Source organism: Dendrobium catenatum, unplaced genomic scaffold, assembly GCF_001605985.2.
Source record: "Dendrobium catenatum unplaced genomic scaffold, ASM160598v2 fragScaff_scaffold_1157, whole genome shotgun sequence".
Classification (NCBI taxonomy): domain Eukaryota; kingdom Viridiplantae; phylum Streptophyta; class Magnoliopsida; order Asparagales; family Orchidaceae; genus Dendrobium; species Dendrobium catenatum.
The window spans coordinates 27,392-48,693 of record NW_021319619.1 but is presented as its reverse complement, the minus strand read 5'-3'; the positions used below and the strand labels follow the sequence as shown (position 1 = coordinate 48,693).

The 21,302-nt window shown below is 38.9% G+C and overlaps 1 protein-coding gene across 1 annotated transcript in view; it reads left to right on the top strand.

The window, feature by feature from the left end:
- Positions 1-4,608: 4,608 nt before the first annotated feature.
- LOC110103226 (ATP-dependent helicase hrq1) overlaps positions 4,609-21,302 on the top strand; it is a 30,752-nt gene continuing 14,058 nt past the window's right edge. The window contains exons 1-5 of the mRNA XM_020831852.2: positions 4,609-4,870; positions 11,403-12,101; positions 12,574-12,694; positions 12,779-12,873; positions 17,022-17,159. Of these exons, the coding sequence (XP_020687511.2) occupies positions 4,694-4,870; positions 11,403-12,101; positions 12,574-12,694; positions 12,779-12,873; positions 17,022-17,159 (1,230 nt within the window). The 5' untranslated portion in view covers positions 4,609-4,693. The remainder of the gene's footprint in view (positions 4,871-11,402; positions 12,102-12,573; positions 12,695-12,778; positions 12,874-17,021; positions 17,160-21,302) is intronic.

The following is a 21,302-nucleotide window of genomic DNA, read 5'->3' as shown; positions in this document are numbered from 1 at the left end:
TTGTAGTATAAAATTTAAATAGTACTAGGCTACTAGCAAAATAGAATTCTAGAACTAGCACATGATTTGTATTCCATAACAATTAAAAAATTTCCATAACCACTGTTTTCATAAGCTGATAAGCTGAACAGCTAGTCAGCAATGTGACAACAGAATTAACACTAACAGACAACAGTCCAAGACTCCAAGTGTCCAACAAGGCAATAATCAAACATAATAATTTAATAAATCTAAATTATGAAATAACAAATTCACAACAACAATTTCTATTTGTGTATTGTGTAATCATTGTAATGGCAAAAGATAAATGAAAACCTATTTTCCATTTTTCTAGAGTCCTGACCCACAGAAGCCAGACGGCATGCCGACATGGCGACATATCACATATAAAAATAATGTGATGTCAAAAGAATATGATAAACATCAGGATTCAAGACTGCAAGTCTGCAATGGACCAACGGTGCTAGACAATAGACACTAAAAGTCAAAAATAACAAACCCTAATCTATAAAAACAGCGAACCCTAACATCACTTTCAAATCCAACAATCCAGATTGATAAAGTGTGAAATAAAGGAAGAGTAGAATAGTATATCAGTCGATCAGAAACCAAAACTCAGCAAAATGCTAAAAAACTTCTAAAAAAATAAAACCAAAGTTCACTGATTACAGTCTTACAGACCAAGGAGGCATGGATGACTTGGAGGATATCCGAACTCAACAATTTCCAAATGTGCGAACTGCGAACGACGTGGAGAAAGGCAAGAAGCGAGAGAATCAGAGAACGGAGATAGAGAAACCTTAACTCAGAAATCCCTAAAACGACAACCCTCTGCACTCAGCTGATCCGCTTGACGGCTCGAGTCAAGACGAATAAGTATTAAATGGTTGGCGCGGGTTGGTTCCAGGTCAGAATTGGGTTAACGGGTTGACCCGAACCCGACCCGATTGCTAAAGAGATTCATAATTAAAACTCGAACCCAACATGTTTCTTTAACGGGTTGACCCAAACCAGACTTTTTCAGGTTGGGTTTTTCGGGTTGGGTCAGTTATTGACAGCCCTAATCAGGAGGTGGTCCAGTGGAGGTGAGGGCCTCAAGCGGTGGTCCAGCAAAACAACGATGTCAGGCGGTGGTTTGACAGAGGTGAGGGCCTCAAGTGGTGGTCCGACATAGGTGAGGGCCTCAAGTGGTGGTCTGATGGACCAACGACGTCAGGCGGTGGTCCGGCTGAGGTGAGGGCCTAAAGTGGTGATCCGATAGAAGTTTGTGCCTTATGTGGTGGTTCGGCGGAGCAACGACGTCAAGTGGTGGTCCGGCGGAGCTCAGGCCCTTAAGTGGTGGTATAGCGGAACTCCGGTGTCAGGCAGTGGTCTGGCAGAGGTGAAGGCCTTAAGCGGTGGTCCAATCGAGCAATGACGTCAAACGGTGATCCAGCGGAGGTGAGGGCCTCAATTGGTGGTCCGGTAGAGGTGAGAGCCTAAAGTGGTGATCCGGCGGAGGTGAGGGCCTCAAGTGGTGGTCCGGCGGAGCTCATGACCTCAAGTGGTGGTCCGGCGAGGATGAGGTCCTCAGGTGGTGGTCTGGCGAGACTCCGACGGTGGTCGAGGAGGAGCTTCTTCCTTCTCTTCTCTTCTTCTTTTCTTGCTTTGGATCTCCCTTTCAAGAGAAATGAGGGGTCTATTTATAGATTTATGGAGTGGCATGGTCTGTAAATAGGTGAGAGATCAAGAGAAAAGAGCGAGTGGTCGGATGGACGGCCGATGTTGAATCCCTTGATATTAGACCGTTTGATGGACATTTGAATGTTTTAGTGATGTCAAAATTTGGCAATCTTGGGCTCATTGGATTCGTCCTGTCGAGCCGCTCGATTCGACTATAAGCGCGTAATGTTTGGAAACCGTTTGGTATTCTAAATTGTGGTTCAAACCTTCTAACAGTGATTTGGATCCTTGACTTGGACTCATTTGGGCTCGGATTGAGTAGAAATTGGTGTCGTTGGATTTGTATTTTCAAGACATTCAATTTGACTATAAGTTTGCTCAAATTGGAATTTAGATGGTCCCAATTTTAATTTTGAAAGTTTTCAACTTGATTTTGCATATATATATATTAGTGTCCTGGAATATTTGCGGCGGTAGATAAATATATAGTTTAACGTCTTAGCATTGTATGACGATCCAACACATAAGCAGATTATATAGAGGGTTGTAGCGTTCATAAGAGGCACAAGAGTTTTTACGTGGAAACCCCTGAAAATGGGGAAAAACTATGGGGCATGACCCAGTTTGAATGAATCCACTAGTATTAGCAGTCGATTACAAATGAGGTCATTCCTTAGGAGAAGGCCTTGGCTTGATGTCACAAATATACATCATATATAGTGCATTACATGGTGGGAGTTACAATAATCAACATAGATGTGTTTGATTTGATTGGAAGGACCATAGTAGGCATGAGACAGGGGTCCGAAAGATCGTAGTTAGCAGCAGATCGGAGTCAGAAAGATCATTATCTGGTGATGGTGGTCGGAAGGATCATAGTCGGCATAAGATAGGGGTCCGAAAGACCGTGATAGAAGGGCAGTACTCTAGGAGAACTCTGGGCGTCAAGTGGTGGCCTAGTGGAGCTCATGGCCTCAAGTAGTGGTCCAGCGAAAGTCCGGGCCTCATGTGGTGTCCTGGTGGAGCACATGGCCTAAAGTGGTGGTCTGGCAGAAGTCCGGGTCTCAGGTAGTGGCCTGGTGGAGCACAGGGCCTCAAGTGTTGGTATGGTAGATGTCCGAGCCTCAGGTGGTGGCCTGGTGGAGCACAGGGCCTCAAGCGGTGGTCCGGTGGAAGTGGTCCGATAGAAGTTCGGGCCTCAGGTGATGGTTCGACAGAGCAACGACGTCAGGTGGTTATCTGGCAGAGCTTAGAACCTTAAGTGGCAGTTTGGCGAAACTTTGGCGTTGGCGGTTGTCTAGTGGAGGTGAGGGCCTCAAGCGGTGGTCCGACGAAGCAACGACGTCAGGGCGGTGGTCCGGTAGAGGTGAGGGCCTCAAGTGGTGGTCAGCGGAGGTGAGGGCCTCAAGTGGTGGTCCGGCAGAGCAATGATGTCAAGCGGTGGTTCGGCAGAGGTGAGGGCCTCAAATGGTGATCCGACTTAAGTTTGGGCCTTATGTGGTGGTTTGGCGGAGCAACGACGTCAGACGGTGGTCTGGCATAGCTCAGGCCCTTAAGTGGTGGTCTGGCAGAACTCCAGCATCAGGCGGTGGTCTGGAGGAGGTGAGAGCCTCAAGTGGTGGTCCGACAGAGCAACGATGTCAAGCGATGGTCCGGCGGAGGTGAGGGCCTCAAGTGGTGGTCCGGCGGAGGTGAGGGCCTAAAGTGGCGATATAGCAGAGGTGAGGGCCTCAAGTGGTGGTCAAGCGAAGCAACGATGTCAGGCGGTGGTGCGGCAGAGGTGAGGGGTCTCAAGTGGTGGTCCAGCGGAGCTCATGACCTCAAGTGATGGTCCGGTGAGGATGAGGTCCTCAGGTGGTGGTCCGGTGAGACTCCGACGGTGGTCGAGGAGAAGCTTATTCATTCTCTTCTCTTCTTCTCTTCTTGCTTGGGATCTCCCTTTAAAAAAAAATGAGGGGTCAATTTATAGATTTATGGAGTGACATGACCTGTAAATAGGTGAGAGATCAAGGGTAAAAGGGGGAGTGGTCGGATGGACGGCCGATGTTGAATCCCTTGATATTGGATCGTTTGTTGGACATTTGAATATCTTAGTGATGTCGAAATTAGGCAATCTTAAACTCGTTGGATTTGTCTCGTCGAGCCGCTCGATTCGACTATAAGCACGTAATGTTTGGAAATCGTTTGGTAATCTAAATTGTGGTTCAAACCTTTCAACAACGCTTTGAGTCCTTGATTTGGACTCATTTGGGCTCGTATTGAGTTGAAATTGGTGTCGTTGGGTTCATATTTCCGAGACATTCAGTTTGACTATAAGTTTGTTGAAATCGGAGTTCAGATGGTCCAAATTTTAATTTTGAAAGTTTCCAATTTGATTTTGCATCGAGATTCATGCCAGATCAAGATAATTTTCCTATGATGTTTCAATGCTCCTTAATAGTTTTTAATAATCATTCATTAAATATAATATTAGTTAATCTCAAATTAATCAAATAATTGTTAAAGGATAGTAGGATACTTCAAATTTATAATATGTATAATTTTCATCAACTAAATATTTTAATCCCTTTTATTTTTCAAAGAATTTAATGATATTTAAGCCTAATCAATATCCTTAATTAATCATGAAGAGCCATTTTTAATGGGATTTACATACATATTATTTTATTTACATATATGATAGCTAAAATTTTAATATTATATTTTTATCGCTCATTAAATTTTTTAATACTAAATATATTATTTTTATATTTCATTCTTATCACTCATATTATCGTATAAATTTTAATATTTTATTTTATGTATTCATATTTATTTTATCGCTGATAAATGTTTAATATTAAAAATTTAGATATTAGATATATAAATAGATTTTAATAAAATAGACGGTATGTATGCAATTTTTTATTTTATTTTTATGGATATGACTGAAAGGCTGAACTATAATTAAATTTTCTGACCAGTATTGCCGGGGCCCCGACCGGAGTTATAACGGCTCTAGGGTTTCAAATGCCCGACGAGCTGGCCATCGATGCTTGGGGACCGCTTCGGCAAGGAGATGGAAAGAGAGATCGAAGTTCGTACTCTCGAAGGGGAATCAACGGTCGTGCGGATCTCACCGGACCGACGGGTTGGCGACTTGAAGCTTTTGCTGAGGGATTCGTTTCCTTCGGCGATGACATCCCCGAACTTTTATCTTTTCCTTAAGGTATTACTCGTTTTCAATCTGTATATATTTACCTTTTAGCGTTTTCCGCTTGAGAAATATAAAAAATTGGCATTGAAAATTTATACATCATCAAAAAATTATCTTGATCAGAGACGAATCTTGAGATTGAAAATTTATACACCATCAAAAAATTATCTTGACCAGAGACGAATCTTGAGGCAAATCAAAGTCGGAGGCTTCAAAAATTAAAATTGAGACCATTCGAACTTTGATTTCTGAAAACTTACAGTCGAACTGAGCGTCTCGGAAACACGAACCCAACGACACCAAAAGCGACCCAATCCGAGCCCAAATGAGTCCAAATCAAAGACTCGAAGCACTTTTGGAAGGATCAAAACACAATTTAGGTTATCAAACGGTCTCCAATCGTGACATGCTTATAGTCGAATCGAGCGGCTCGACGAGACGTATCAAACAAGCCCAATATCATCAAATTATGATATCATTAAGACAGTCAAATGTCCATTGAACAGTGCATGATTATAAATCAAGATTGGCCGTCCATCCGAACCACTCCTAATTTGCCCTTGATCTTCCACTTATTTACAAGCATTGTCACTCAAGAATTATATAAATAGAACCCCATTTCCTTTTGAAATTGGGGGGGGGGGAGCAAAGAGAGAAGAATAAAGAGAATGAATAAATCTTCCACTTTTTCGACCACAGCTGGAGTTCTGCCGCACCACCGACGGAGTTCTGCCGCACTACTACTGGAGTTCTGCTGCACTACCGCCGGAGCTCTGCCGTACTACCGTTGGAGTTTTGCCGCATCACCATCGTAGTTCTGTCGCACCTCCGCCGGAGTTTTGCTGCACCACCACCGGGTTCCATCTTCAGACCACAAAGGGACGTCGGAGTTCTGCCGCACCATTGCCGGACCACAAAGGGATGCAAGAGTTCTGTCCAATCACCACTAGACCATCAAAGGACGTCAAAGTGTCACCCGAAGGCGGAGTTCCCCCTGATGCTAAAGTGCCAATGCCGGACCACCACCTGACGTTGGAGTGACACTGGACTTTTGTGAAACTTTCAGTTGACATTTGTAATCTGGTCGCTTTCAAGGACGAGTCAAACCATTGCACTGCTCAAATTCTAGTGGAATCATTTTCAACTGAGTTATGCCTCGTGGTTTTTTCCCTTTACCGAGTTTTTCACGTAAATACTATTGTGTTCTCTGTATGCGAGCTAGATATCCGTGCAACGCTAAAACATAGAATTATAAATATTTTGCCACGTATATTCTAGCCCGCAACAAAAATCATCTTCAGGTTCGTTAAGGTTTGGCTTATACATGCTCCAATAGCATATACACATTTTTTTAATATTTTTTGTTAGTTTTTAGGGTTTAGGAAATTTCAAACATTGTTTTTGGTGGCATAAATGGATAAATTTAGTTATTTTTGCTTTTTATTAGAACATACAAAAATGTAATACCATGCATGGGAGAGTTGAAAAATTCCTTTGTAAAAACTCCTGAGATTAGGCGCTATATAATTTTTTTAAATATAGTATTTTTTTAATTTTCTCTAGAGGTTATTTTCTTATTGTAATGCATATGATGATGGTGCATAAACTAATTTGGAAGGGTAAAAAAATTATAAATTGGTATATGATTTTGATACAATGTCAATGTAGAAAAAGAATATATGTTAAATTAAATTTTTTATTGGTTTGATCATTTAAGATGCTTTGCATGTCGATCTTGATGACAAAGTAAGAATTATCCATGTGTGCCATGAGGGGTCCTCAAATCAATTCCGAAGGCAAAAATTATGGGTGAATAGGCTAGCAATTTTTGTGTGAATCATTACAAATTCGTTCAAATATCATGCTCAGATCGAACAAGTTATTTCATCAAATTTAGGGTGGATTAAAACATCATTCCTTTCACCTATAAGTATGCTCAAATTGAATAATTGATGAAACATTAATTATAAGCCAATCGTGCAATATACATACACTAATGTTTCCACTTAACAATATTGATGAAGCATAACGCTTGACAATCATTAAGTGCAACAATTCCCTTTGTAACGATTCACTTCTTTTCTCTATGTAACCCTATAGCATGTCCTTAAGAGACTATGAAAGGCAAAATTGAGGGAAGCCTAAGAAGAGTTATTTTTTATCCCAAAAGGCATCTTCCTCTTCTTGAAAAATTTTTCCCCTTTTACTATTCTCTATGCATTACAATCACTTCAACTTTTAATAGAAATAAACTTATCCCACCTTATATTGGATTTAGGTCACATTATTGAACCACTATAAATATGTCTATTTGGCGTGTGAATTCTGTTTTTTTAATGTTTGGATTATAAGCATTTCTCTTATGTTTTGGAAGAATCTTGACTTTGGTTATTTCTCACATATTTTGAGCTTAGAATTATCAATATTTTCCACACATTTGAAACTTTTTTTTGAGGAGGTTATCAATTGAGTTAGAGGAAAATAGCTATATGAGAAAACACTGCTAATACATGCAAAATGATTAGATGCTTGATCTATGTTACTCAAGTGAAATCACTGAATTTTCTACCAAAAAAAAAAAAAAAATCTTATTTTGCCAAAGTCTCTTCTTAATTAGTTACCCATCTTGGCCGCCCCTTTGACTGTTCCAGTTGGCTCCTCTAGTATCTTGCCTAGATTTTTTTCATAAATTTTCTGCAACAACCAGTTATACCTGCTCTGGATCTCCTCAAATCTCTATATAACACAATGAATCTCCTGAAGCATCTTATTACACGCAAGTATAATGCTTCCCTTGACACATGCCATCATATTCAACCATTCCCAAAGCAATATATGTTCATTCGTGTTATGATCCGTCGCATCCCCAACAACTTCCCTATGCCAAACAAACATTTTTGGGGCATGTGGTCAAACCACTGTCTATTATCACTTAGCTCATGATATTCTTCTAGTGTGTCACATGTTTTGCAAACCATGCCACGCCATTTCCTCGATGAGGAGGCCATTTATGACTCTAACATACCAAGGAGCATACAGTTCCATGCCTTGTGCCATTCACATTCTCATCGGTGATGTCAGCATCACCTTAGTCCTCAGTTGACATACCAGTGCTACTTCAACCCTTCAAGGTTTAGAAATACGTCCCTTCCCACTTTAGGAAGGTGAAATAGGTGAAATGAGAGATTGTTGAGCTTGGTTAAATGTGAAATCCTATGTAAAGCAAAGGATAATTGGACTCCTTCCTCATCTTCTTCTTCCCCTTCTTTCTTCTTTATTGGTGCTAGTGGGCAATCAAGGGGAGCCTTCACTCTACACATACATTCTCCTTCCTCCATAGTTCAAACTCCCCCTGTTTACCTCATAGATGTAGAGAACAATGTTGAACCACGTAAAATCTAAATTTCATTTGTTGCTTTTTTTGTGCTCCTTACTCTTGATAGCTTTGCAAGCGCTACCCTTGAAGGTCAAACTCATTGACCTCATGCATGCCATAAGGTCTCCTCTATGTTTTTTAAGCCTACCTTAACCTTCTTGCAAGTCATCTTCAACTCGAAAGTCCATGAGGAGAGAGGACTACCTTTCACAAACCAATAAGAATCTCCTTCATTCATCATTGCTCGCCTCGTGCCCATCATATCCCATAGGCAGTGCTTGATGCAAGACTCCCACGTTGACCTCTCGGGTAGGTTTATTCCATTTATCCATTCTTAGAGGTGTTCAGACTAGACCCCACAATATAGTTTTTTTGCCTCCACAACAATCTCCACCTCTTCCTTTCCTCACCCCGCACCAGTTTCAAACTTGTGCGTAGGGACGGAGCATTACTGGACGGGTCATATTTTTTTTTCCGCTCCTAACTCCGTTTTCTCCTCTCTCTCTTGTGGGATTACCAATTCTTGTCATCTCACAACTATGTGTATGATGGTTCCTTTTTCGTTCTTTCTGCCACCTAAATTAAGATTTATCTTGGATTGAAGGCTTTCCTTCTTATCCTTGCTAGATTTGATCCAACAATTGCCTTTGGCCTCCCCTCTCGTCCATATCTTTCCCAACCGTTCACATTCAATCCAGTTGGGTTAGCTCTTGCATCAATGCAAATATCTCTCCACTGGCCTTCACCATTGTCTTCGGCTTCAAGAGTTGTGCATGTGTTTGATTCCTCCTCCTTTAGCACGTCATGATAGGACTGAATGGGGCATATTTGCTCAGCATGTTCACAATGACTTGGTAGTTTTCGAGCAAATCTCTTTATACGTAATCAAATAACCTACTCATATCGAGCAAGTCTTACATCAACTACAAAGTGGATTCAACCATCAATATTGCTAGCTATAAATTTGTTCGGGCTAACTAATGAAATTAATTGCAAACCAACCGTTTGATGTAAAACATAACTATTTTTTATCATTAACATTGATGAAGTGCAACTCTTTTCCATGGTTAATTACAATGCTTGGAGGAGGGTGTGATGTAGAACGAATGGGGTGGGGGGAAAATTTGAAATTGAAAAAATGAGAAGGGGAAGGGGGGGGGGGGGGTTAATTAAATCCATAAATGGATATCCAATTAAGGAATTAAATAACTAAGGGGGGGAGGGGCCGACGGCATTAAGAGAGACTTGAGAGTTTATGGAGGGAGATTTAAATGCTTGCCAAGTGGGGAATCTTAAATTATGGAGGAATATTTAAATCAAATCCTATTTGAATTTTAAATAGGTTTGATTTGAATACTTTCATAAAATAAGATAACTAAATTAGAGAAAAGGATTTGAAATTTAAATACATTTGAATTTAAATTCAAATGCTTTCCATATTAAAACACATCTACAATAGGAAAGAAGGCTATCAAGCAAGATTGACTCCAATCAAGAGCAAAAGGGAAGGGGCAGCAGAAAGGAAAAGGAAATTAATCAAGTCTTCAATTAAGTGAGAAATGATTTAATCAAATAAAATTCTAAATTGATTGGAATTTGATTTGAAGAACTTTCCAAAAATAGATATAGTAATTTAGAAAAGGTTTTGAATTTTGAACTAATTGGATTTGAATTCAAAATTCTTTTTAAATTATTTTCAACCTAATTTAGGAAAATGAAGGGGAATGAAGGAGGGAAGAGGCTAGGGGTGAGGTGGTTGGCTAGCTATGGAGGTGGAGGGGTTTATGGTCGGCGGTTGATATGGATAAAGTGGAGGAGGCTTGTGGATTTGGTGGGGTTTGTGGGAGAATCGGCTGGTGGCAAGTGGGGGATTTTGGCCTGCGGTCAAGGGAGGAGTAGAAAAGGATTTAGGGAAAGAAATAGACAACCGTGAGCCGGACACATCCTGCAGTTGATAGGTAATACGTTGCTCTTCTCCAAGGGACTTCAAGCCACGAGCCCGGACCCATCTTGTGGCTGGTGGAAGCTTCGATTAACTCCAAAAAAAAATCTCACCCAAGTTCTCTCCAAAGAACACAAGTACAATTTTTTTTAATTAATAATCCATCCCCTCATACAAGAGCAAGGGCTTTTATGTATATTGGCCTCAAAATAAAAGAAATTAAAAAAGACAACTTTGCCCCTTGGGATTACATAAGACAAGACTCTTAAATAAGGGTAAAAATGAGAAATGTAAAATTAAATCAAAATACAATTAATAAACTAAGATAAAAAAGGAGTGATCTCGGCCATTGATTTTCGTCTCTTCCATTGAGTAACGTCCACCGTCGGATGTATGCGTCAGGGTGTTTCCCAAAAGGCTTCTTCCTCCTCTTAGGAATTTTCTTCTTGCTCACTATTCTTTTTTTTGCCTTCCCCACACTACACTTTTTTAATAGAAATACAATTCTCTTTCCCTATAATGGACATAGGTCATAGACCCAGCCCGCTATAAATCTTTTTGTTTAGTATTTTTTCCATTTGGGTTGCTTGAATTTCTCTCCCTTTCTTGAAGTATCTTGACCAAGCCTTTTCTCAAATATTTTTGATTATAAAGGACCAATCTTTGCTGTTCACAAGGCCTTTATTGAATATTAGAATATTTAATAATCATTTTAAAAAATATTTGATTTTGGATAATTGAATTAAGCCGAGCCTTTTTTTTATGACAAAATTGAAATATTTTTAATTGTTTTAACATTTGGATAAGCTTTTAATTTAATGATTAGGTTAGAAACATTGCTTAATTTGGTTCTGTATATTAGTTAAGGAGATAAATTCTCTATTATAATAAATGTAGGAATGTAGGATTCTTTTTGGTACTTTTATTTTTCCAATGAATACTCCTATATCCCACCTCATTAATAAAATTTGAAAAAAAATGATAAAATATTGAGAAAGCTTACTTTCAAAATGAAGTTCTCTCCCAACTTCATGCTTCAGAGAGACACTTCTTCTGTCCCCTTCATTTTATATATAGTTTTCATGTCATTTCCATGCTTGGGAGTCTTTCATAAAAGACTAACCCAAATTTATGGTATAAGTTTGGTTGACTTTGATGTTGATACTTATGTCGTTTCTACAAATTATCTTATGTAGTGGATGCTTTTCTTTTGTGCGCCTTTCTAGGGCTCCAGATTGAACTTGAATAGTCGGATAGGTAGCCACCAAATTGAAGGGGGTCAATTCATGGTTCTCGTACCATTTACCAAGAAAAACCAGCCGGTTCCATTGCAACAGGATCCAATTGAGCAGGATTCTCAGCCTTTAATGAACTCTGGGGGAAATTCGCAATCTACTGCTGACTCTATATGGCTTGACATCTTGGGTGATATTTCATCTATGAGTAACATTTCAACAGATGATTTGAGCAATAATGTTGACAGTACATCACAAACATGGGGAGAAGAGGATGTTTCAGTGGCTGAAAAACCTAAGAAAAGGAGGAAGTTATCAGATAGTTTTTGTACTATTCATGATCTTTTATGCTCTGACTTTGAAGATATATTTGACCAAAATAAAAGTAATAAGATTTGCCAGCTTGTGGAATCTGTCAACTGCTTATCAGATCCTAATACAGGAATGTGTTTGTTACAAAAATATTCTGATAAAGGGATTCCTGAGGACGACCAATGTGCTTGTCCATTGTGGCTGAGGAGAGTTCTTAAGACTTTTACTTTGATGAATGTCCTTTACGCCTTTTTTCATTTACAAAGGAAATGCATGACACTGGGTTTTTTAAAAGGAGCGTTCAATCAACCAAATATGTTTGGGCTTGATGACTTGTGCATCTCTTATGTGGATAAGCTTTCACTTCTTTGTCCAAAGGTAACTTTTATCCTAACTGAATTGAAATAGTTTTATTAACCACATTTCTTTTTTGTTTTTAGCTGGTCGGATTCTGTAAGGAAAATCCTTTAGCTACAAATGATTTTTATTTTTGGACCTTATGCTTATCATCAAGCTCTGCTTTCTTGCCTTGTGCCCGACTAATGAAATCGTACCTTATTGAAGTAGTAAGTAATATGACATGAGAAACAAATAGTCTCAGTTATCCTGTCATGAATGCTGAATCTTAACAAAATTAAATAGGAAAACTTTTTTTTGTGCGTGGCATCTTTCATTTAATTTCCTATCGATGTAGTAGCTTTTTTATTATCTTGTGGAACTGCTTGTTTTCATATGTTTGATATTCCTTCATGTGTTTTACCCCACCCGCACCTCCACCCCCTATTAACTACTTGGGAAATTGTGTCTATTTTACATAACTGTTATAGACATATTTCCTTTCTATGTCCAGGTGGTAGTTGTGTTAGACAATGAGGAAAATGTTGTCACTTCTCAAGGATCATCTATTATCATTCACGATTTTTCAACAGAATCAAGTAATCAATCTAAACTCGCAAAAGAACCAAGACCTGGTATGATGTTTGTTTATTCTCCTTTCTTCTACGATTTTGTGAAGTTTCAATCTCTCTACGAAATTTAATTCTTCTTTTTCACAGCAAGGCGGCTATCTACTTCCACAGTTATCAATGCAGCAGAAAAACGAATGATGGCATTTAGAATGGATTTATGGAGGCTTCTCCAATGCTTCATGGTATATCTAAACCAAGAATCTAATACGAGTTCATATTTGAGACCTCTAAGATTTTTATGGAAAACAAAGTGGAAAGTGTCACAACTTTATTACTCTAGTTATAGTTTATTTTGAATGACACATTTCTATTTTTGTAGCATGCCTTCGAACATCAGATAGACATGGTGATGCATAAGGCTAGGGCAAGTTTGCACAAAATCCATGCCTGTTAATTATTGAAAACTTTAAACCACACCACCAACCACCCCCAGCCCCATGCATGAAAGATGAGATGTGTGTTTTTGAGATGGAAAGTCTACGTTTATTTGTAGAAAACTTGAAATTTATTGTTCCGTTTCTATATTATTTGCTATCGTTACATGCGATATATATTCACTACCAATATGGCCATCATTAGTTGGATAGCTCGATGATTGGAGAGAAGCCATGCCAAATGATGCCATGTACTGATGTGAGTAACTTACCATGTGCATACTTACCAAAACACAACATTCTAGGTTTTATCCAGTTGAGATGGGTCTGGGAAGCAGGGCTTGGTACCCATAGCATAACGATTGTGAGGAAGAGAGGTACGAAGAAGCTATGAAGAATTCAAGTCATGGAGAAGAGAGGAAAAATTGAAGTGTAGTTGATGCGGACATCCAACCATGAAAGCTTATCAGAGGAGGAGACGAAGATCGACGGCCCTGATCGCACCATTCTATTTTAAGTTATTATTTGTATTTTTATTTATTTATACATTTCTCCTTTTACCGTCACTTGAGGGAATAGTCCTATGTAAGCTCTAGGGGAATGTTTGTCTTTTGAGTTTCTTTAGTTTTGAGGCCTATATATAGAGGTCCATGCTATTATATTAGGATGATGGATGAATATTAAGAAGAATTTTTCTACACTTTGTTCTTGAGAGCTATGTGAGTTCTTAGGAGAGTGGAAGTCCCTATGTGAGGGCAACGAAATACCCACCAGCCACAACAAGTGTCCGGGCTCATGGTTTGAAGTCTCTAGGTGAGGGCATCGTAGTACCCATCAGCCGCAGGAAGCATCCAGGCTCATGGTTTATCTTTCTTTCTCTAAACTCCCATTCTCCTTCTCCATTGACCGCCGGCCAAATCCCCTCCATAGCCGCCGGCCAACCACCCCTCTTCCCCTCCTCTAAATGTTGGCCACTTCTCCCACTCCTACCAACCGCCATCCTCCAACCTCTCCACCTCAATCCCAAGTTATGGCCCCTCCTTAACCGTTGGCCTCCCTAGCCCACACCTTAGCCGCCGGCAAGTCCCCTCCAAACCTTTGTTTCAAATTCAATTGGCCTCATAAACACTTTCCTAAAATATCTTGTTATTAATTTGGATAGTCTATGAATTTGAATTCAAGTGATATTTGAAATTCAAAAACTTTCCTAATTCCTAAATCTCTTTTAGGAAACCCCCCAAATCTCTCCCAATCTGAAATTAATTAGAATTAATTCCAATATTCATGTTCATTGAACCTAGACACATTCATTGAATGTGGACAACTCCTCCCCCTCCTCTCTCTTGGCCGCCCCCTTATTGATGTAGAACGGGTAGGAGGTTTTCAATCCTATGGGTCTTGAAGAGCGACTCGTGAAGTTTAAACGGTAGCTTTTGAACCTTGGGAAATTCTGGATAGGCTTGAAAGGAGAAGTTATTTTATCATTAAATTCTCCTTCAATCAAATTAAAAAGGGGCAGCCATTAGGGGGAGAAATTAAGGGGGTAATTAGTAGACGATGAGGTGGCAAAGAGAGAGAAACGGCTATGTGTTGGGGCCGGCCAAGCAAAGGAAGAAAGAGGGGAAATTTTCTTAAGTAGTGGGGCCCATGGGATTAATTAAAACCTAATTTGAATTTCAGGTTTTAATCAATTAGAAGGAATTCAAATTTTGAAAATAAAACTGATAAGATTTCATTTAATCTCTCCCTAAATATAAGGCATTAATTTAGGAAGGATTAATGAGAGAATTAATGCCCAAAAATTTGAATTTTTCCTGGGCTAGGTGGCGGGATTGCCTGGACAGAGGAGGGGGGGACGGGCTAAGGGTTTCGGTGGCCTGGAGGGAGCGGTTGGCTGGCATAGCGGGGAGGCAGGGGTGCGGGTGAGGGAGTTCGGGCGGAACAGGGGAGGGGATTTCGGGATTTTGACTGCAGGGGAGGAAACGGTTGTATGGAGGAATTGGTAGGGAAGAGAAAAACAGTGAACTTACAAGGAAAAACCAAGAGCTCGCCGGAGCGGGTTGTTGGGTATTGCGGTCGGAGCCTCACCTTGGCCTCCTCTCTCTTTTCTCTCAAGCTCTCAAGCAAGAAGACAAAAGGAATTTCAGAAAATTTCATTCATCAATCATCAACTCATACAATAAGAGGAGATCTCATTATAAAGACCTCAAAGCATGAAAAAAGACTCACATGTCCCTTGGGCTACAATAAACACTATGCCAACATAAGGGCGAAATCGTCACAAGTACATGAAATAAAAGATACACACAATAAAATAACATAAAAAATGACATGATAACATCAAAAATATAAACTCCCGATCGTAGCCGTTGATCTACGATTTCTTCACCGATAAACCTGCCTAAAATGTCTGTTGATGACCTCATCGGATGGTGAATGATGGAGACTAGAGATGAGAGGACGGAGAACAAAGAAAAAATAAAATAAAAACAATACAAACCTCGAGCCCGGACTCTTTCTGCGGCTGGTGGGTACTACGTTGCCCTCCCCGAGGGACTTCAATCCATGAGCCCGGATCCATCCTGCGGCTGGTGGAAACAAGGTTGTCCTCCCATCGGACTTTTCCTCTCTAGAACTCACACAGAGATCAAGACAAAGGCTCCAATTCTTTTTTTATTAATAATCCACCAACCATTACAGAAGCAAGGGCTTTTATATATAGGCCTAAGAAACTAAAACAAGACACATATGCCCCTAGGGCTTATATAGGACGACCCTCTTAAGGGTAAAAATGGAAAATTCATAATAAAAATAAAAATTACAAATAACAAATTAAGATAAGCTGGAATGATCTCGGCCGTCGATCGTTGTCTCATCCTTTAAAAATCTTCATGATCAGATGTCCGCATCACAGGGCTTGGTACCCATAGCATGATGATTGTGAGGAAGAGAGGTACGAAGAAGCTATGAAGAATTCAAGTCATGGAGACAAGAAGAAAAATTGAAGAGTAGTCCTTAAGGAGAAGGGCTACTCATGCAGAGAGGGCATACTGCGATTGTGGGAGTGGGGCCTAATTAGGACACAGTCCAAGCAAGGGTGTTATAGCGAACATATGAAAGCAATGTGCATGCCTGTGTGGACAATGGCTGGCTAGTCAGGAGCAGATGAGTGCATGTGTCGATTGGTTGTGAGCGTGCAAATGTGTGTAGCTAGCGACGGGCGGTGTGTGCGATCAACCACAAAGTGAGCGAGCGAACAACCAATGAGGGAAAAATTATAGAGTGCAACAATAGGTTAGCAATGCGTGCGAGAGGGAGCAATTTGTGTGAGTAAGCTTGTCATAGGATTCGGCTGTTAGGTTTTGGTTGACTGGGTACAATGATGTGCTATTAGGTGATGATGGGGTGTGGGCGGGGACGACTAGGATTTAGCGGTGCTCTAATAACACATTGAGAAGAAGGATTTTGATTTATCTGTGCTCTAATTCCATGTTGAGAAGAAGGATTTTGGTGTTATTGTCTAAATTTAGGTTCTTATATACAGACATGCATTTGAGGAAACAAATAAAGGAGTGAGTAATCACAATTATGAGGGAATAAATTCATGTTCCCTCAAATCAACTGCTCCTCTAAATAACCTTTTTCTAGTATTGTTTTCCTACAATGTCATATGCCAACAATAACCTTGTAAGGGGGTGTAGGGAATCAACTGTGGATATATTTCTAGTTCTGAGAAGTAAAAACAGTGCTTTTCTTAGCAATGCCATTTACGTCAAAGTATATGCATTTTTGTTTTTGTTATTCTTAAATATGCAGAACAGCAAATGTAAATCTATTATTCTGAAATCCATTTTCATGGTAAGTATCAACTTTTCTACTAACCTTATGGATGACTCTTTTCATTACTTTTTCTTCGTCTTCCCATTCCTATTTTCTGATAGACTTTAGTTATGCAGGAAAATAGACACTTTATAACAAGCATGCCTGGTATGCCGTCTTTGGAAGATATTATAACTCTGAAGGGTTCTGAGCCTGTCCAAGGATGCATTAATGTCAAAAAAGCAAAGTCTGGAACTTCGACATCAAGATGCTGTGTAGGTTTTCATTTTATCTTTTTCATCACTAATTTATTTTTTTCCCTACTAGTTCCAATATTCCATTTTATATTTTTATGAGCATGCCTTTTTTGTGTTGGTTTTCCATGTTACAACTTTTTTCTAATAATTGTTCGATTTCTTGTATTTAGGAAGAAAACCTTGAAGTTGCTGTGGCAAAGTTTATTTATTTATTTGTTTCATATCAAGAGATATTTCCTTTTGTGCAGCGTCATGGGCAAAGGAAATTGCAATGCCCAAGATAAGATATAGAATCTGTATTTTGAAAACAAGTGCCTTTTGTAATTATATTGTGAATACTATCAGCTACAGGAGTTGCAGCAACTAACATGTTTTAATTAGTTGGTTTTCTATCCTTCTTTGACTTTAGTTTACCTTGAGTTTTGTTTTTGTTTGCCTTAGTTTGGTTTAATGCTGTTTATGTATTTAACCTTTTTTCCTGCTTGGCTTTTCCCTGTAAAACATTTCTACTTTCTCCCTGCGTCACACTTCTTTCCCAGTATGCTTTAAATACTCAAAACTATCTTAATCTATTGTCTATTAAGGAGTTTTTTATTCAAGCTCACACATTTTATTTTTTCAAAGGCAAGAGATCCGTTAAGAAGAAGATTGATAAGGAACTGCATTTGACAAGCTGGGCTGCTTCTAACTTCTTACATGCTAACTGTTTCCTGTCTTTCAAGTCCATCTTAGTGGATGACTGGAAGGATCCTAAAGTCTTCGTGCATTGCTAGCAACTTTGTTTAGGCTATCAGGAGTGAAATAGAGAAGTGACATTGAAAGGAGTAACATGTTTAGGACTATAGTTAATTCTTGAACTAAGGTACATTTTTTCTGTCACTCAAATCACATAGCGTTAATGATCAGCTTGTAGTCTGTCTATGTATATGCCTATATGGGCAACAAAATGTGTTGCAGGGTTTTTAATTGAAGTCAACTAGCAAGATCTAGCCTCTAATGAGCTTCTTTAACACTTTATCCATACTAACTTGCCAACCTCTTTTTCTTTTAACTACTTTCCCTCCTCCAAAGTACATGATCACGTTTTTATATATATCTTCAATCCCTTTATTATGAATTCCTTCTAATTGAGGGACCAAGATCGCTTTGTAGTTTCTCTGCTTTGGTAGTGCCTATTCTACCTTGCAAAAAGCCAACTCTTCTATTCTGCTTTGTTTATTAGCTTAAAATTGTAATTTATATTATAATTTTAATAGCATGTAAGTTTCTAACTTTTTTAATGTTATGGGGTCATTGAGAAATAAGTTTATTAGTTCAATGCATTTTATCTTTCTTGTTTTCATTATACTTTTGGAAAATACTATATTCCTAGTTTAAGTAGATTTGAACATTTTAACGGCAAAGTCTACGCTCCATTATATAGATGTATTGACCAACATATTTGTCCTTATAGTTTATTTCAGGATTTGAAAATATTACATTCATGTTAGTTGTGGCCACAGTTGAGATAGCCTTGTAAAATAATTGCTAAACTGAGGTAAATGCAATGAGCAATGATACTCATGCTGTTTTGGCAAGAAAGTCAATGTGTGATTGTTTTTTTCCTACTTATGTTTTATTTTACTTTTAATTTCCTTCTCTCTCTATTTAGTTTTCGCATAGGTAATTGGGAATAAATCCATATGTTTGATGGAGCGTGCAACTAGACGCCCCCTCCCCCTTCCCCTCCCCCCTATGGTTTTTAGTTGTTTTACAGAGTTGCCCTTGGGTGTTCAATTTTTTATTTGCACAAGGTACTGAAATTTTGGTGTTATAAGTTTCTAATAAGTCATTTTGCTCATTAGACGCTAAACTAATGCAATACGCTTAAAGCTCTAGGGTTTTTTATGCAAGTAGAATATGCAGTCGATTTATATAACACAAAAAAAATTAAGATTTAGAGACCAAATAACAATAAATACATAAAATTTCACGTTCTTTTTTAAAAAAAGAAATTGGACCAAAATGACAATCAACAATCGATTAAATCCAAAAAATTCAATGAGAAATTTGAACTAAAAAAATAAGCGTGCAGTTTAAATTTTATACAATTGAAATTCTAATTTTGACTAAATTGAGTATTTGCATTGCTGATAAGAAAATAATAGTGAGAAAAAAGTAAATGAAAGAGTTAATTGTAGTGTTGAAGATCTTGTCTTACTATAGTACAAAGAGATGACTTTATTAGAATTAAGTTGTCACACTTTTATGATACTTGAAGGAATTACACATCCAACTCGCACATATAAGATTGAAAATTGAAATCTAAATTTGTATTCAAGGAAAGCTAAATTTACATGTCTCAGGCAACTTTCACAAACCTGAGTAGATATAGTTGGCACAAAATCAGTAATGTTCAATTCTTCTAGCCCCAAAATTCAAATCTCTGTTTCCGTGGATAGGTTTCAATGCTAACAACCAAAACCTTACAATGACATTCTTAATTTCAAGCAAGCATGTGAAGCTAAAAACCACATTGTTGCGGCGAGTTGTACCTTTAGAGATCATACACATTAAGCGACCTATGAAATCCTTATCCACAACTCATCAAATAACAGTAAAAGCAAATCATTGAACCCATTAGGTAAAGAAAACCACTAATAGCGGTAAAGTGATCCATATGACTCAATGGAAGAGACGAAGATCAATGACTGAGATCACTCTTTTTTTATCTTAGTTTTTTACTTGTATTTTGATTTAATTTTGCATTTCTCAATTTTACCCTTATTTAAGAGTCTTATCTTATATAAGCCCACGAAGATCAATGACTGAGATCACTCTTTTTTTATCTTAGTTTTTTACTTGTATTTTGATTTAATTTTGCATTTCTCATTTTTACCCTTATTTAAGAGTCTTGTCTTATGTAAGCCCAAGGGAAAAGTTGTCTTTTTTAATTTCTTTTTTTTGAGGCCTATATATATAGAGACCCTTGCTCTTGTATTAGTATGATGGATTATTAATTAAAAGAAAAAGGTTTGCACTTGTGTTCTTTGGAGAGAACTTGGGTGAGATTTCTATGAGAGGGAATCAGAGCTTCCACCAGCCACATGATGGGTCCGGGCTCATGGCTTGAAGTCCTTTGGAGAAGGGCAACGTATTACCCGTCAGTTGCAGGATATGTCCGGGCTCACGGTTGTATCTTTCTTTTCCTAAATCCTTTTCTTCTCCTCCCTTGATCGCCGACCAAAATCCCCCACTTGCTACCAGCCGATTCTCCCACAAACCCCTCCAAAGCCACAAGCATCCTCCACTTTATCAATATCAACCGCCGGGCATAAACCCCTCCACCTCCATAGCCGGCTGACCACCTCACCCCTAGCCTCTTCCCTCCTTCATTCCCCTTCATTTTCCTAAATTAGGTTGAAATAATTTAAAAAGTATTTTGAATTCAAATCCAATTAGTTTGACATTCAAAACCTTTCCTAAATTATTAGATCTATTTTTGGAAAGTTTTTCAAATCAAATGCCAATCAATTTGGAATTGTATTTGACTAAATTCTTTCTCCCTTAATTGAAGACTTGATTAATTTCCTTTTCCTTTCCTCCCATAACTGGCCCCTTCTCTCTCTACCTGCCACCCCTTCCCCTCTTGCTGTTGATTGGAGTCAATCTTGCGTGATAGTCTTCTTTCCTATTGTGTGTGGGCTCCGAAAATTCGGCCCCGGCCTCCCCGCCGCGCTTTTCTTTTCTTATTTGGCGATGGAGTTTTAACGAACTAGTTCTGGGGTAAATTTTGGAAGGCAGATGGGTTTGTAGATAAGACACTACCCAGAGATTTCGCCCTCATTTTGCGAGGACTTTATGATCTGAGTTCTGGTTTCCTATAGGCGCAAGCCCCTATAGTTAATTACCCCTCCCGATCACGAGAGAGAACTTTCGATTAAGGCTAGTCATCGATCAGATACGTAGTAAAATACGTGTTATCTGGCATATAGTAGCAGCAGTAGGGTATTGAGATTGGGAATTTGGAAAAGTTTGGAAGATTTGGAGATTTTGACATTTAAAAGTAGAAATTGCACCATCTTATACTTAAAGCGGATGGTGGGGGAATGGATGATGGACCCGATCAAGATCCCATGGTTCCGTCGTCCCGGGCCATCGTGGTCCCTGGTCTACTTAGTC